Below are 15,966 nucleotides of genomic sequence, written 5' to 3' on the forward strand. Positions count from 1 at the left end.
CCCCCTTTCTCCCGTGAAAACTGAGATTATACTTGGGGGGGTGGTGGTGGTGTTGGTAGGACCATGAAAGGAAAGACCGGGACTAGACTTTAAGGGATATTTTCGCGTTCCAAAAGGATTGTTTTCTGTTTAAATGTAGTCTCGTATTTTGTGGAAAAGAAGCGAGAACACCGTAAAAAGCCGTCGTTCATCCGTCCAGATGTGAAAACCGACCGTGAGCACCGAGTGAGACTTGAACAAAGTTAGCTAGCTAGGTCGTGTTGTTAGCGTTACGCTTAGCTGGCCGAGGAACAACCGGAGAAAGGAGTCGAGACGGAGCGGGGGTTTTTGTTAGCGTCGTTATCAACACCTACTCTACCAATAATGTTGCCCTCGGGAGGTCACTCAAGTTTTGGATGAGGGTAGTGACCGAGGGTTTGCTTAAGCAGTTTGAGGGAAGAGTGAAGGTGCGATGCTGGGGCAGAAGGAGGCGGCACGGGGCTCCGGGGGTCGCCGGTCGGGGTTCGGCGCTCGGCCGCTTCCAGCCCTCAGGACAATCGGGGGCTGCGTGTTGCTCCTGCTGCTCCAGGCGGCCCAATGCCTCGCCAGACCCGGCGGAATAATCAGCACCAGCAATAATAACAATCACCCGAGTGTCAACGTTTACATGAGTGAAGACGAGGTGAAGAAACTTCTGGGTGAGTGTGTGTTCGGTTCCTCTCGGTCCATTTTGCCTCTGTGCTCATTAGCTGCTTTGGGTGAAGCAGACTGGACGTGGAAGCTGTTAGTTTTGCTGTTAGCTTGCAAACTAATTATAACACCTTAATAAGAATGAGTGTACACAAGTCAAGTTCATTAGTTTGGATGAACATTTTGTGTTTTCCAGATGTTTGTTATAAACTTGTGTTTCAGCTTGAATACATTGGACGTAGTAGTTAGCAACACAGCTATAAACGAGCGCTCTTGCGCATGCTCACGAACAGGCCGGATCCCAAACGGCTCCCGGTTGGACATGGAGTGCACTACTGTGGAAGCCTTTTTGTACTTTTCATAGTGCGGTTATGTAGGGAGATGGGAGGCATTTGGGATTTGGCCGCAGCTGCTTTGCTGTTCTCCAAAAACTTTTTAGCCAAAGTTGCGTGTCACCTTTTGAACACGGTTTGTGTTAGACTTGGTTTCAGGCATGGCGCTTTTGATTTTGTTGTGAAGTGTATCTTCTACTTCTAATAATAATAATAATGCTGTAGAAAAACACAAATCTACACTCAGTTCCAGTTGGATTCAGTACGCCTCAAGTTAAGAGCAGAAAAATAGCTCAGTTTCTGTTCTGATCCAGAGTCTGATTTAGACATAAAAATATTTGTTTACATCCAAGATTATAATGAAATGTTCTGGTTACAAAATCTGTACCCATGGCGGTGTTTGTAGTGCTCACTGAGGAAAGGAGGGAGCTGATGGTTTTTGTTTGTTTGGCAACCAGGAAATCAGGGCTGGTTGTAACTCGTGCTAGCACGTGCATAGTAATCATTCTTTTACTATTATGACCACACCATTCACTCTTGTGATAGCAAATGCACTATATTGCCAAAGGTTTTTTGAGACCTTCAGATCATTAAATTCAGGTGTTGGGCTTGACCCCTTAGTTCCAGTGAAAGGAACACTTAATGCTTCAGCATACCAAGACATTTTGGACAATTTCATGCCCCCAACTTTGTGGGAACAGTTTGGGGATGACCCCTTCCTGTTCCAACATGACTGTGCACCAGTACACCAAGCAAGGTCCATAAAGACATGGATGAGTGAGTTTGGTGTGGAGGAACTTCACAAGAGTCCTGATCTCAACCTGATAGAACACCTTTAGCGGAGACTTCGAACCAGGCCAAAACTGGGACGTCTGCCTTTACATGCACATGAATGTAATATGGAGTTGGCCAGCCCTTTGCAGGTATAACAGCGTCAGCTCTTCTGGGAAGGCTTTCCACAAGGTTAAGGAGTGTGTTTATCGGAATTTTTGACCATTCCACTAGAAGCACATTTGTGAGGTCAGACACTGATGTTGGACAAGAAGGTCTGGCTCACAGTCTCCACTTTAAATCATCCCAAAGGTGTTCTATCAGGTTGAGGTCACGACTCTGTGCAGGCCGGTCAAGTTCCTCCACATCTCTATGTCTTTATGGACCTTGCTTTGTTCACTGGTGAGCAGTCATGTTGGAACAGGAAGGGGTCATCCCCAAACTGTTCCCACAAAGTTGGGAGCATGAAATTGTCCAAAATGTCTTGGTATGCTGAAGCATTAAGAGTTCCTTTCACTGGAGCTAAGGGTCCAAAGCCAACACCTGAATTCAATCATTTGGAGGGGTGTCCCAAAACTTATGGCAATATAGTGTATGACTGACTTTATGGCTTTATGTATACAAAGAGCAAAAGTTCAGAATTACGGTGGATGCTCTGTAAATGATACAAGCAAAAGGAAATTTGATTTGTGTCATGGATGCTTAGGATGTTTCATGCTGCATGTTGTATATAGCATGCTTGTTCATGTTGCCCAGCCTCGCTTCTGACACTAATGGGAAGCATATGAAAAAAGGACAGGACCTACATTGTGCTGGCTTGAGAGAAATTATCCTGCGCTGTGTGACTCGGGTCATGCTCCACTCATGTGGTCGCTGTTTAGATTTGTTAGGACGTTTTGAAGAACGTAGTGAGCCTGTCTGACTTAGAAACCAAATCTCTTTTAATTCAATAGCTATGTCGTGGCTTTGTTAAAGACATACGGCTGACGTCGACTGCTAACTTTCGCAGGAAGTCCGACGTAGCTTTTTGTAGAAGTGTGAATTGTTTGATTGTTAATTGCTGGGTGTTGGTGCTTTTGTCTATGACCTATTATTACCATCACAAGTGTCACAGTAGACATGCAAATGCAAGGCTTGTGGTATTGCAGGAGCAGTGTCTTTCAGGGAAAAAGCGGAAATGGAGAGTACCTCACACTGGAGGAAATCTAGCCTGAAAATGTTTTCCTCTGATTAAAATCTAGGGTATGTCCCAAATATGAGAAGTTGTGTCTAGTGTTCTTACTGGTGTCTTGACTTCAAACATTTGTTTTGTCTTCATAATATTCCTCATACTGTATAGTCTGCATGCCTGAAGGCTTCACAAATGTCAAGTCAAGAAGCTTTTATTGTCATTTCAACCACACATAGCTGACGCAGTACACAGTGAAATGAAACGTTTCTCCAGGACCCTGGTGCTACATAAGATAACATAACGTATAGCTACAGAGCTAAGGACACAAAGTAAGACTCTGGGCAAGACTCTGAGTGTTGACTGAACAGCAAGTTGATTTTCAGAAAGACGTGATGTCGAATTAGCCATTGGTCTATTTTATGAACTGTTATTTCCATATAAACCTCATCACATTATGCAGTAACTTCAATATCAAGAAAAATATCACATTGTCATCCAAAATGTATTTGGTTATAAGTTTAAACTTCTTTCCCTTATTTGTTGGTTTATTTTTCACGTTTACGCACCCCCAATGCTATCTGACCCCTGGTTGTCTGTCATCGGTGAACACTTGCTTTGTCTCATCACCTAAAGAAAATGATGCAGCAGCGCTTTAGACCCTTTATCAGTCCTGCTTATTGGCCACCTCATCTGTATATTCTGCTCAAACAGATCAGCTTCCAAAGTTGTCATTTTCCTGCTTGTCACATTCGGTGCTATTAAGCTCGTCAGCTCGTAGATTGCAAGCCGGCTTTGCTGAGCTTTCCTGTAGCTTCATTGCGATAGTGAAGTTTGAGTCCAGTGTTTGCTGTCTCCACTACTTTTACACTGCTGTTGTCATTGTTTGAGAGAGTTGATTCCTCTCCCCCCGTAACAGTGATAACAATCTCCTGCTGTGACATGAGCAGTGCTAACATCTCCCAGAAATGATGGAAAAACCTGCACCAACCACTAGTTTTCACATCAGCCACACAGTACATCTCAGATAACGCAATATAAAGATGCTTAATGTGTTTCAAGCATAGATGTTCGTCTTCAATTATCCATCATTATTTATTGCCCAAGTGTTTAAGATTATCGTCTCATGTGTATCGTCTTCATATGTTGGTTTTGAGAAATACAACTGACAGCAAGTTTTCCTTTTCGTTGTATTTACAGCGATTCTCAGGCTGTGTGTATGTGTTTAGCGTTTCTGTCTCTCATCAGTGCTGATTGATGAAGACCACGGAGGGCTTTTAAACTCTTTGATACTTATAATGTGATTTTAAATATCAGCATCTAGCCTGTAGTTTTCTGTGAATCTGTGTCATGAGTTAGGATGCTGGGGGGGGGTGGGATCCGTTTTTCCAAGTGCACAAGTAAACTCTGTGTCTGTTTCCAGTCTTCCTTGTTTGTTCCTCTGTCGCCGGTTCAAGATTGCGTTCTTGTATATCCTGTTTGCATGTTAGTAGTGCCAGGTGAGTTTGTAGTCAGATCCTTTACTAGCTTTGGGCAAAACAAGTTGTATTTTCATGTTTTAGTTTGGGTTTGTGGGTTGATTGAGGATGGAAGATTTCAGGCATGTCAGCTGATCAAAATAAACAGTGATGAATATATTGTCTCTTATTATTTATGGTGGGTAATTCTGCAATTGATGAAACATTGTAATAATGAATAAATAATACCTTCACTTGGTTTGAGGCCAATAAACTACCCAAAGTTTTATTTATGGCAAATAAAGTACTTTTACTGGAATCACTGCTGAATTGCAATGAGCTTTCTATTAGTACTACATATACATACTGTATATAATTATTTGATATGTTGTGAGCCTAATAGTGCATAAAAAAATTCAGTCCCTCAGACTTTAATGCAGATCTTGCATTACCTGTTCATGTAAAGCTCTAACCAAATGTCAAAACTAAATCTGAAACAAATTATTAGTTTATATCCTTGTTGTTTGTGTAGTTATTAAAAAAAATCTGTTTAACATTACAGTACACCTATAAAAGTTTGGGTTAATATTATTTATGGAAGTACAAAAGTATAGGCCCATTTAATATTTAGTTTAATATTGTGTTGAGATTTATATGAAAATTTGACATTTGAAGGAAATGGAGTAGTTGGTTATTTGCAAGAAAGAGAGAAATAGCGACAATTATTTCTCTTGCAATTGTTAGCTAGTTTTGACAGATTTATTCAGTTAAATCTCTCATACAGTTGTGGGTGTTCTATCTTGGGTGTAACTTGCCTTTTCTTAGTTTCGTCTGTGTAGATGAATGGTACTGTTGCTGTCTGCAGTCTCTGTGTATTTGGGAAACACAAACAGGGACGCTATCATAGTGCACTGTGATTGGTCGGTCCGATAAAACATGAACAGGAAACTCGTGGTTTAATAAACCAGAGTCAATGAAAAGGACTGCCTGATCTGATTTACTGAAGAAGTTGGGACCATGTCTACCCAAAACATTACACTGGCTGTTTTTGCAGAATCTAACAGAAGATGATAGATGCTGTTTTGATGAGTTGTGATGGGGTTTCATGTGGATGCTTTATTTTTTTTTCCTCCAGTCTGGAATATATTTCTACATCATACCAAAAGATTCAGAGATCATTGGTATCCGTTTTGTCATTTTACTCCGAAGTGGACTAAGAGTGTTTGTTTGTTAGAGTCTCAGTATTGTCGAGAGCAGGAAAAAAAACTTTCAGCCAGGATCGCAGCGCTCTTATCTGTGAGACGCTGACAGGCTCAATAATAGCTTCTTACTGCCTGAGAGAATCAGGTGGCTATTGTGCAGGGCAGGAATCTCACTGCTACTGATGTGGTTTAAAGAGCCTGCAGGGTGACTATTGGGATCATATTCTGCCTGTTGGAAGTTTTACATTATAGTTACAGAGCTGTAGGGTTTCTGCTACAAGCGTGAGCTGTCTTATCTGACAGCTGATTATTGTTTGGACTGTTTACTTATCCCAGTTTGACGTTGACATGACTTCAGATGCTTAGATGCTGTGTGTTTGAGCACATATTGAATTTAGGGCTGCACATTTGCCAAAGCTATGTCAATAAGTGCTGCCAGACAACGTAAGCTGGAAAGTGAACCCGTCTCTCTGTTTCTCCCCACCCCCCAACCCCCCACTGCACATGACTCCCTGTTATTTCCTCTCTGTCCCTCTTCTGGGTCTGTAATTCCTTTCACAGATCTTAATCTTGAGGCAGTAATGTTTTTATTTTTGTTTGCTTTTGCAGGCCTCTACTGCAGAGCAAATAGTTTCATCAGTGTTCTCCCTTCTTAAAAACAGCAAGGTGGCTTCTGCAGCTCTGATGCATGTACATGGTACTTTACTGAGTTGTCTGGTAAACAGGGGATGACTGCCAGGTGATGAAATTTGGTATCCAATGCCTGTATTTTATTTTTTTGTTTATTTACATTTGCATAACATTGACTTCTCAAAACCACAGCATTCAACTTAGCCTGACATGCAGTAAACATGCGAATGGGATTTTCATTTTCATGGAGACTGCGCTGGTAGCGATGTATGGCATTTGTTGAAATTGGTTGCTAAAACCCGTTTCCCCCTTGAAACCGCTTTCCACAAATTGCTTATGCTAACAAATTCCTGCTGAATGGCATGCAGTGGTTTAATGTGTCGTAATGCTCATGGCGAATGTCAGAGTAAGTGTGAGCCTTACATTGGTTTTCCATTTGAGTTAGGAGTGATTATCTGGTCTTTTCTTAGTTTAGCTAAACATCTAACGGATGAGAGAGCTTATTCAGTGTGAAGGAGATGTACACTGTCAGCATATAGCAGACAGAATTTTCCACAGAGACTTACAGAAGAACTGGAGTCTCCAACAGACACATTCTGTGTGGTACTAATCATTCAGGGTCTAAGAATAGTATCAAGCTAAAACCATTTTGGAGAGGAGTTAGTACAGCAACAAAAGCAGTAAAAGTCAAGGGGGTTTTAATTAATGCTCATTCAAGTGTTAAGGGAAGAGGTGGGTTTTCGGTTTTTATTTGGAAACACCCAGTGTCTCCAGCCTGCTGTTTGGACAGTCAAAGAAAGTTCATTCCACCATCTGGATGCCAGGACAGAGGCAAGTCCCATACATGTCTTTATTTTGTCTTGTATCAGGCTGAGCCATGTAAGCTCTAAGTGTTTTCTGGCTTGTTTTGACGAGCTATGTGTTATGTGTTTGGCACAAAATGTTGTGCCAAGTAGTTTTTCCTATTCCAGCACACCTGATAAGCTTTTTTTTTTTTTATTAAGTAATGAGGTCAACAACATGTGCACAAGAATGTCAGATCCCTGCATTTATACTTTTAGCTAAACATCTAGCTTTGTTTGTTGCTGCATACTTTTTCCATGTATGGGTTTCATTGCTTCCTGCATGACATCATCATCTCTGTCTGAGATGAGATGAGATGGAGGGAGCATAGACCTAGCCTAGCCAACCCCTGTTCATTTACTCTCCTCTTCTGTCCAAAAACTCAACATGAATCAAGCCATGTAAGCTTCAGCTGGTTACAGCTGGTGCCTGGTCTACACTCTCATGTCTGTGTTATTCTGGGGGTTGGTAGGTTTGCTTGGCTGATGATGGCACGTGAACACTGTGGTCAGGGAAGATGCCCTCAGTGATTTACTACAGAGGACTGTCACTTTACTAAAAAGCCCTCAGCAGTCCCACATGCATGGCTTGCAGATGCACTGTTTGCCAATGAGTGGTTTGCTTGTATCTACAACATTCAAAAAGTCAGGGAGTACAGCAAATTGTTTTGAAAGGGAAACTGTAAATAAATTGATTTAAATGATAATGCAATGTGATTTGTTAAACATATAAAACGGTTACGTACTGAATCATCGCGATGACTGGCAGTGTGGTTGTATTTTATTGTATGCTATAAAAGAACATTTCTCCAGTTGGTCTGGACTTCAATACCTTCCTGCATCCAGATCCACCATGCTGCTGTTCCTGATCTATCCAGCATGTGTGTTTAATACATTGCCCTTCTGTAGGATCGTTCTGCATGCAGCTGAGCTTTAGATTGTTCTTCTGATCTTTTTTTTTGTGTGGATTCTTTTTATTGGCTGGTTCCTTTGGTTTGGGCAGGAACCTTTTGGCAATTTCCTGTGCCCCTTTTTGGAGCTGCCCCTCTCCCTATTTCCCTCTAAACCTCTGGGTATACTCACTGTGATGATTTGATTAAAGATATGTCATTGGTGCTAAGACAAATTTTCGGGTGGAAACTATCGCTTAAGCTTAGCAGTTTCTTCACAACATTATTACTTATAGGTGATATGAATGTTGGCTTGCAGCAGAGGGCAGTTCATTTAGTAATGTATTGGCATAACATATGTATCACACCTAATTAACATTGTCTATTGTTGTACAAACATCCTGCAGTTTAACGAACGTGGAAAATAGTTGTGGTCTGCAAAAACAAAAAATGATCTGCTCCCATAGTGGAATTTCTTGGGTCTTTCTAGGCAATGCACAATTCCAGTGATGTGTTTACTAGATATAATGCCTCTAAATTAATGAAGACCAGACTATCCATGGCATTAATTAGACACACAACAGAATGTCATCTTGCTCACATCATTGTAGTCACAGGGTTTATATAATAGTGTAATTGACTGTGTTTGTTGTTTGCTGTTCTCTGACAACAGTTTGTTTAGTGAAAGTGTGTTTTAATAAGAAATGGGGAAAGTATAGAGCTCATGTTTCACCTTTCCATTATAAACAACAATGCAGCTATTGCACTTAAATGTAGCTTCATGCCTAGGGCATGTTTAAAGCCCATTTTGGTTTTATGCATGATTACTGCTTGGTGCTCCACCAAAACTGGTGGAGTGAAAGGTTATTTTGAGGTGCTGCTCAAAGCAAGCCCTTCTATTATTTTTGACTTCACACACCCTACCTGGAGTCTGTTTCGTCTGGATTTTTAACATTTATTATGAGCCAGGGATGGACAAATCATAAGCTAAGCCATTAGTCAAGTAAAGTTTGCAGTTTCATAGTAATTTAATAATGTCTGGTGAACTAGTTAGCTCATTTAATGTGCTAATATAGACAAAGGGAAACAAAAAATATATGATCATTACACATTTTCTAGTGTAGCGCATCATATATTGGGCCCTTATCAAAATCTTAAAGTCGTCACCTAACATTTTGGTTCGGAGTTGCAGTGTTTTTTCCTCGTGGTATATTAGATATTTGAGTCTAGCTAGAGCATGTTTTTCTGTATGTGTTTGACTGTTACTTATAGCCATAGAGTTACATAACAGCTTCATGCTGCATGTTCCTGAAAATATAATGTTATCTCTGCATGCAAGTTAATCCACAGAGTAAAAATTGCTCTCTCTCTCTCTCCCTCTCCCTCTCCCTCTCTCTCTCTCTCTCTCTGACTGATGTGTGATGTGTGTAATGCAGTGAGATTCAGAGTAAGTAGCTTGTGCTGTAGTTAGTATAGGTAAAGTACTGGGGTGTTTCACAGCACCACAAAGCCCATCAAATATAAATACACCACAGTTTTTTCACTCCAAAAATTAAAGATTAAAAACAACCCAATTAATACCCCAACTTAAGGGTTAACGCAGCACCTTCACACCATTAGATTCTTCTCAGCTCACTGCATTGGGGATATTTCTCTACACAGCCTATTAGGTTAATAATCCCCTAACTGCTATTTACACTGTATATTATGTTTTAGTATACTAATATTATTATTAGTAGTAGTAGTAATAGTAGTAGTATAAAAGACATAGAAATTCCTTTTTAAATATCCAAGCTGTACTACAAACCGGACCGCTAACTTAAAGCCATCACATGACTTGAATATCTAAGCCAACATGTTTAATTGTTATTAATGGTTTGGTAAAAATAACAGTTCCCAGTGTTGGGGAATCAGCTTGTCCTGGGTGCCAGTGACTTGCCCACCCTGATTAGCAGACAGTATGGTTTATGGTTTATATTATGGCCCAGCAGTTTCAGTTCTGGAGGACCAGAGTCCTGGTGATATCTGCCCTAATTGAATGCTGAGGCTGAGGGTATGACTAAGTCAAGACCTGCCTTGTTTACCTACTGTTGACTTTTGGCAGAGATTCATAATGTAGTTTAGCCTAAAAGGCTTGTTAGCTTAATATTTACTTTCTGTTCTGTCCCAGTTGTTTTCACTGTAGTGGAATCTTTTTGGGTGTTGTCGAGGTAGGACGAAGTTCCAGCGACGTGTTTACTAGATGTAATGCTTCTAAATGAGTAAAGGCTGGACTCTGGAAAATGGATAGATGTCTCATTGAAACAACATGGCAGTCCAGACGGTCAACATGTGTCCACACTCACTCGTCCCTGCACCCTCTGCTCACTTTATGGGTTGACCTTGACCCTTGACCTCATCCTTTCATGTCTTTGCAAGTCACTCTCTTAAACTTCTTGTTAGATTTGACAGTCTGAGGGAATGGAGGTATGACTCCTCAAGTCCACTTCTTATCAGTAGGTGTCCTAGCACTGAAGGAAGGAGGTAAATTATGTGAATCTCTTTGTGAGGGGGGAAAAAAATGTCCTGACTCCTGAAGGAGGGAGGACAGAGATGAGAACCAGTCGCTGTCTGTGTGGATATATGGAGATTGTTAATGTAGCCTGGAATGTGTCATTTGAATGCTTGAAAGAGCCTTGTGTGCCTGTTTAAAACCATTTCATGAGTTTTTTGAGGGTCAGAGTATTTAGAGGGTTTTGTGTAGTCATAGGTTGTATTTATCTTTTGCAGGCAAGCGGGTATAACGCTATAGTCACACCAGACACATCACAGTAGTGTCGTACTATAACCGTCTTTAATTACCACATCACATGAGACAGTGTAGCAGTTAAACAGCCATTTTCTGGTCCATGAGTATATCTGCTGTACCTACAGTTTATGACACTAGAGGATACTCTGGTATATGCTGGTAGAACTGTTTCAGCCAGCGGATTTTCACCTCATGTTTCTCCTACAGTTGCTGCACATACAGCAGTGAGGTTGTGGCCTGGCTATTCTGACTGCTGTAAAGCTGCAAAATTATTTCACAAAAACTATATATTTGGCCAAATGTTTATACACACCTGTCCTATTTCAGATTCAGTCTATATTTTTGCTGTTATAATAACCTCCACTCTTCTGGGAGGGGTTTCCACTAGATTTTGGAGTGTGACCTTGTGGATTTATGATCATTCAGCCTCAGGAGCATTAGTGAGGTCAGGCACTGAGATTGAGTGAGGTGGCCATGGATGTAGTCTGTGTTCTAGTTCATCCCAGTGGTGTTCAGTCGGGTTGTGGTCAGGGCTTTGTGCAGACCACTAGAGTTCTTTCACATCAAGCTTGGCGAGCTATGTCTACATGGAGCTTGCTTTGTGCATGGGGGTATTGTCATGCTGGATTGATTCCAGTGGAGGGGAATCTTAATGCTGCAGCATACAGAGACATTCAGGTGTGTGTGTGATGTGTGCTGAGACTCCCATGATGGCTCTGTTGTCACTGTTTATCCTGTAAAAGAAAATGTGATGTAGACTTTTGAGCACATCACCCACTTCTTACAGCTTTCATCGCCATTACGCAGCCAACCAGAAACATTTTTTTGCGGTTTCTTGTGGTCCATCATTCTGTGTCTGATGTCAACATCAGGCATGCACATGCACTTATGAGTTGACTTTGAATTTTCTGTCATCTAGCAGTGAAATGAACCAGACCATTGTTCAGCATCTGGGAATGTAGTAGTTGGTTTACTGATCAAACATAGACTTTTGAATTGTCACACCCAATTACACGTTTTGGTGGTTTGCCCTCTCCGTCCACTTTTAGGGTCCCCCTGTAAAAAGAAACTGTTTGCATGATCGAGATGGCAGATGGAGGAATGACTCATCTGGTTATAATTAATAAAGTGAAGGCCAGGCTGGATTCATTACCATGCTGCCACAACTGAACCACAATAATCTGTATCCTTCATCCTCGAAACAGTGCTCTTTCCAAAGTGTGTGTCACTGAGCTTACAAGCCAAACGATCCCTGAGACACCTCTTCGGGAAATATACGGTCCGTAATGAGCCGAACACCAGAACAAATTCAAAGCCGTAGACCTGTGCCGTAATTTCAGAAGAAACATATCCGTTGCATTGACCTGTGAAGGATGGCTAATGTGTTGAATTTGAAAAGCATAGATTTGTATCTTTAAGAAAGTTTAAAAGAAAAAAAAGTTTCACCATGCAGCTGTATGTCTAAGTTGTTAAGGCGTCTGTCTCTGCCCTAAGATCCACAGGACTTAGATGTGGTTTCATGTCTTTGTGCTGAATTGCTGCACACACTCTCAGTACTCAGTTCTATAAAGCATTCTCAGGCCTCAGGTCATGTGGCTTCAGTAGAGATGGCTTTAAAAGCTTAAGCATAATACCTCCATCTTGGCAAAATCCATTACTTTGAAAAGAGATTATCTGAATATTGAAAGCCTAGGGGATAGGATTTTGTGTGTGTGTGTGTATATATATGTATGTGTGTGTGTGTGTGTTTGGTTTATTTATTACCTTTAAACATCTGTAAGTGAATGAAAAGTTGTTAGTGTAACTGAGGATTTTTTAATTGTACACTGCAGTTAAATGTTTGTTGCTTGATTTCAATATGTGTCATGTTATTGGCAATGACTGACGCTGCATTCAGGGTGCCAGGTGCCTTGAAAGTGGTAGTTAGCAATTCATGATAACGTCATTAACCACCTCTGTGGGGAGAGGAAAACATCTCCATAAAAGTCTGCTATTGGTACCATCGTACTGTAGAGAACTTCAAACACTACAATGAACAAGCTAGCCAGCAGACTACGGAGAGTAGTGTGTAAGCTAAACTCCCTAACATTTAGTGATTAATGCTAATGTTCATTATTACTAACTCAATACAGGATGGTCAGTGTTAGATTTATTGACTTCTAAAGCCAATAGTTTGATAAAGTCATTGAAATACACTATATTGCCAAAAGTATTCTCACCCATCCAAATAATCAGAATCAGGTGTTCCAATCACTTCCATGGCCACAGGTGTATAAAATCAAGCACCTAGGCATGCAGACTGTTTTTACAAACATTTGTGAAAGAATGGGTCGCTCTCAGGAGCTCAGTGAATTCCAGCGTGGAACTGTGATAGGATGCCACCTGTGCAACAAATCCAGTCGTGAAATTTCCTCGCTCCTAAATATTCCACAGTCAACTGTCAGCTGTATTATAAGAACGTGGAAGTGTTTGGGACCGACAGCAACTCAGCCACGAAGTGGTAGGCCACGTAAACTGACGGAGCGGGGTCAGCGGATGCTGAGGCGCATAGTGCGAAGAGGTCGCCAACTTTCTGCAGAGTCAATCGCTACAGACCTCCAAACTTCATGTGGCCTTCAGATTAGCTCAAGAACAGTGCGCAGAGAGCTTCATGGAATGGGTTTCCATGGCCGAGCAGCTGCATCCAAGCCATACATCACCAAGTGCAATGCAAAGTGTCGGATGCAGTGGTGTAAAGCACGCTGCCACTGGACTCTAGAGCAGTGGAGACGCGTTCTCTGGAGTGACGAATCGCGCTTCTCCATCTGGCAATCTGAAGGACGAGTCTGGGTTTGGCGGTTGCCAGGAGAACGGTACTTGTCTGACTGCATTGTGCCAAGTGTAAAGTTTGGTGGAGGGGGGATTATGGTGTGGGGTTGTTTTTCAGGAGCTGGGCTCGGCCCCTTAGTTCCAGTGAAAGGAACTCTGAATGCTTCAGCATACCAAGACATTTTGGACAATTCCATGCTCCCAACTTTGTGGGAACAGTTTGGAGCTGGCCCCTTCCTCTTCCAACATGACTGTGCACCAGTGCACAAAGCAAGGTCCATAAAGACATGGATGACAGAGTCTGGTGTGGATGAACTTGACTGGCCTGCACAGAGTCCTGACCTCAACCCGATAGAACACCTTCTGATGAATTAGGATGAATTAGAGCGGAGACTGAGAGCCAGGCCTTCTCGTCCAACATCAGTGTGTGACCTCACAAATGCACTTCTGGAAGAATGGTCAAAAATTCCCATGAACACACTCCTAAACCTTGTGGACAGCCTTCCCAGAAGAGTTGAAGCTGTTATAGCTGCAAAGGGTGGACCGATGTCATATTGAACCCTATGGATTAGGAATGGGATGTCACTTGAGTTCATATGCGAGTCAAGGCAGGTGAGCGAATACTTTTGGCAATATAGTGTATATGGGAACTTTTACACCTGTCGCTGTGAGCAGCCTTGTTTAATTGACTTCACTCTCTAAACAAACTTCTCTATTTGGGTTTTTTTTGTGACTTATCTGTTGTACGCTTGGAAATAATAGTTCACCTCAAACACAGCATAAGATACAGTCATGTTAATGACAGACTGCAGTCTTTCTTTAGTGGGAGGAAAATTAGGCAGAAAACTAGAGGATCATTATTAATAGCTTGTATACATGGTTAATATTAAAATAATATTTATACTTTTCACATTATGTGAAATGCATTCCCGTTTAATTATCCTGCAAATAAAAGTAACAGCAGCTTACCAAAATAGTCCAAAATATTATCAATCTTGTGGTCAGTGAAGGCTTCAAATATATAGACAAATCTAGCAGGTGGATCCACTAAATTTCTCAAGCACTGGCATATAAGGGGGAAAAAATGCAAGCTGTTTGATGCATCTTAAATGCACTTTATAGTGACTGAAATTTATTTTCACATTGAAGAAGTGGTGTATGGAAAACAAATGTGTATTGAAATACATTATGGCCCAGGAAGGTTTAATATCAAAGTTGTCATATCTAATTGAAATGTTTAGATGGGGAGGTATGGTAAATTTCATCTTTCATCGTGATGTGAAAGTATTGTTTTTGTTTTGCTGTGCGTCTAAACTGCAGAAATGTTGCCATTTAAAACCCACTGCATCGTAGCCTGTTCTTCTCTGTTGGCAGGTCTGTCTGAATCTGGTGAAAATCGAGTCTGTCTGTATGAGACATGCAGTGTCAAACTAGGGCTTAGCTTCTTGTGAACATCTGACACCAAGTGGAAACCTGTGCTGCACCTGTTTGACCCATATGCCACAAATCTGTAACACATCCACAGTTTTGTGTGCTGAATAGTGGGTGGTCACAGAAAAGCATCACAAGGCTTTTACCCCCCTTTTAATAAAACCAGCACCAGTCATCAGAAGGACATGAATATGCGAATGATTGTGCTTGGGACCATGGCAGATGTTTGGATTAGCTGGTGCCTCTCCATCGCGCATTACTCTTGGCACACAAGCTGTTGAGTAAAGTGATGAATTAGAGTGGCCCTGCTGGGGTTTTTTCTCTCTGCAGTCTCCAATGCATTTTAATGGCTTTTCCAAAACCATCTAAGAAAAACACCTCTAATGACTGCCAGAGATCAGAAAAACATATCCTCTTAAGCAATGTGGCTCGTGGTTCTATTTGTACCCTTATCACAGACTGTTATTGGTGTCTGTTTTTCAATGTGTGACCCTTCTTTCTTTATTAATGTAAATTGGGACAAAATCAGTGTTGTGTAACCTAGTGCAAAAACCCTGACGTGTAACTTGCCAAGGCCCTGATTTTCATGTATCTGTGGTCGAATTTAATTTTTTTTTTTTTTTACCCATACTAAAATGCCTGACCTGCCTTAGCTTGCTGTTGCATAATGGCTCCATCATAATGGTGGTTGTGTGTATAGGACCATTCACCCTGAGAGAGACGTGGAAAGTGGGACCCTACAGAGTTTTTCTGTTTCATTTTTTCGTCCTCTCGCTCAAAACACAATATCAAATATCGCACTCGTGATGGAAGATCTGATAACAGTCCCTTGGAATGTCACAGAGCCCATAATCACTGAACATCCCGGTATCAAGTGAAATCATTTTGCCATTAAACCTTACATAAAGCGGCCTCTTGAATAACATGCCGATGCTCCACGCTATTGACTGAGGCTTTTGCAGCAGCCGTATAGGCAGC

The 15,966-nt window shown here is 41.4% G+C and overlaps 1 protein-coding gene across 3 annotated transcripts in view; it reads left to right on the plus strand.

Moving 5' to 3' along the window:
• The window catches only part of ryk (receptor like tyrosine kinase), a 53,472-nt gene continuing 37,506 nt past the window's right edge, over positions 1–15,966 (plus strand). For all 3 annotated transcript variants that reach the window (XM_058403387.1, XM_058403389.1, XM_058403388.1), the window contains exon 1: positions 1–677. In XM_058403387.1, the coding sequence (XP_058259370.1) occupies positions 452–677 (226 nt within the window). In that variant the 5' untranslated portion in view covers positions 1–451. The remainder of the gene's footprint in view (positions 678–15,966) is intronic.

The sequence above is a fragment of the Hemibagrus wyckioides genome, linkage group LG11, assembly GCF_019097595.1.
Source record: "Hemibagrus wyckioides isolate EC202008001 linkage group LG11, SWU_Hwy_1.0, whole genome shotgun sequence".
NCBI classification, from domain to species: Eukaryota; Metazoa; Chordata; class Actinopteri; order Siluriformes; family Bagridae; genus Hemibagrus; species Hemibagrus wyckioides.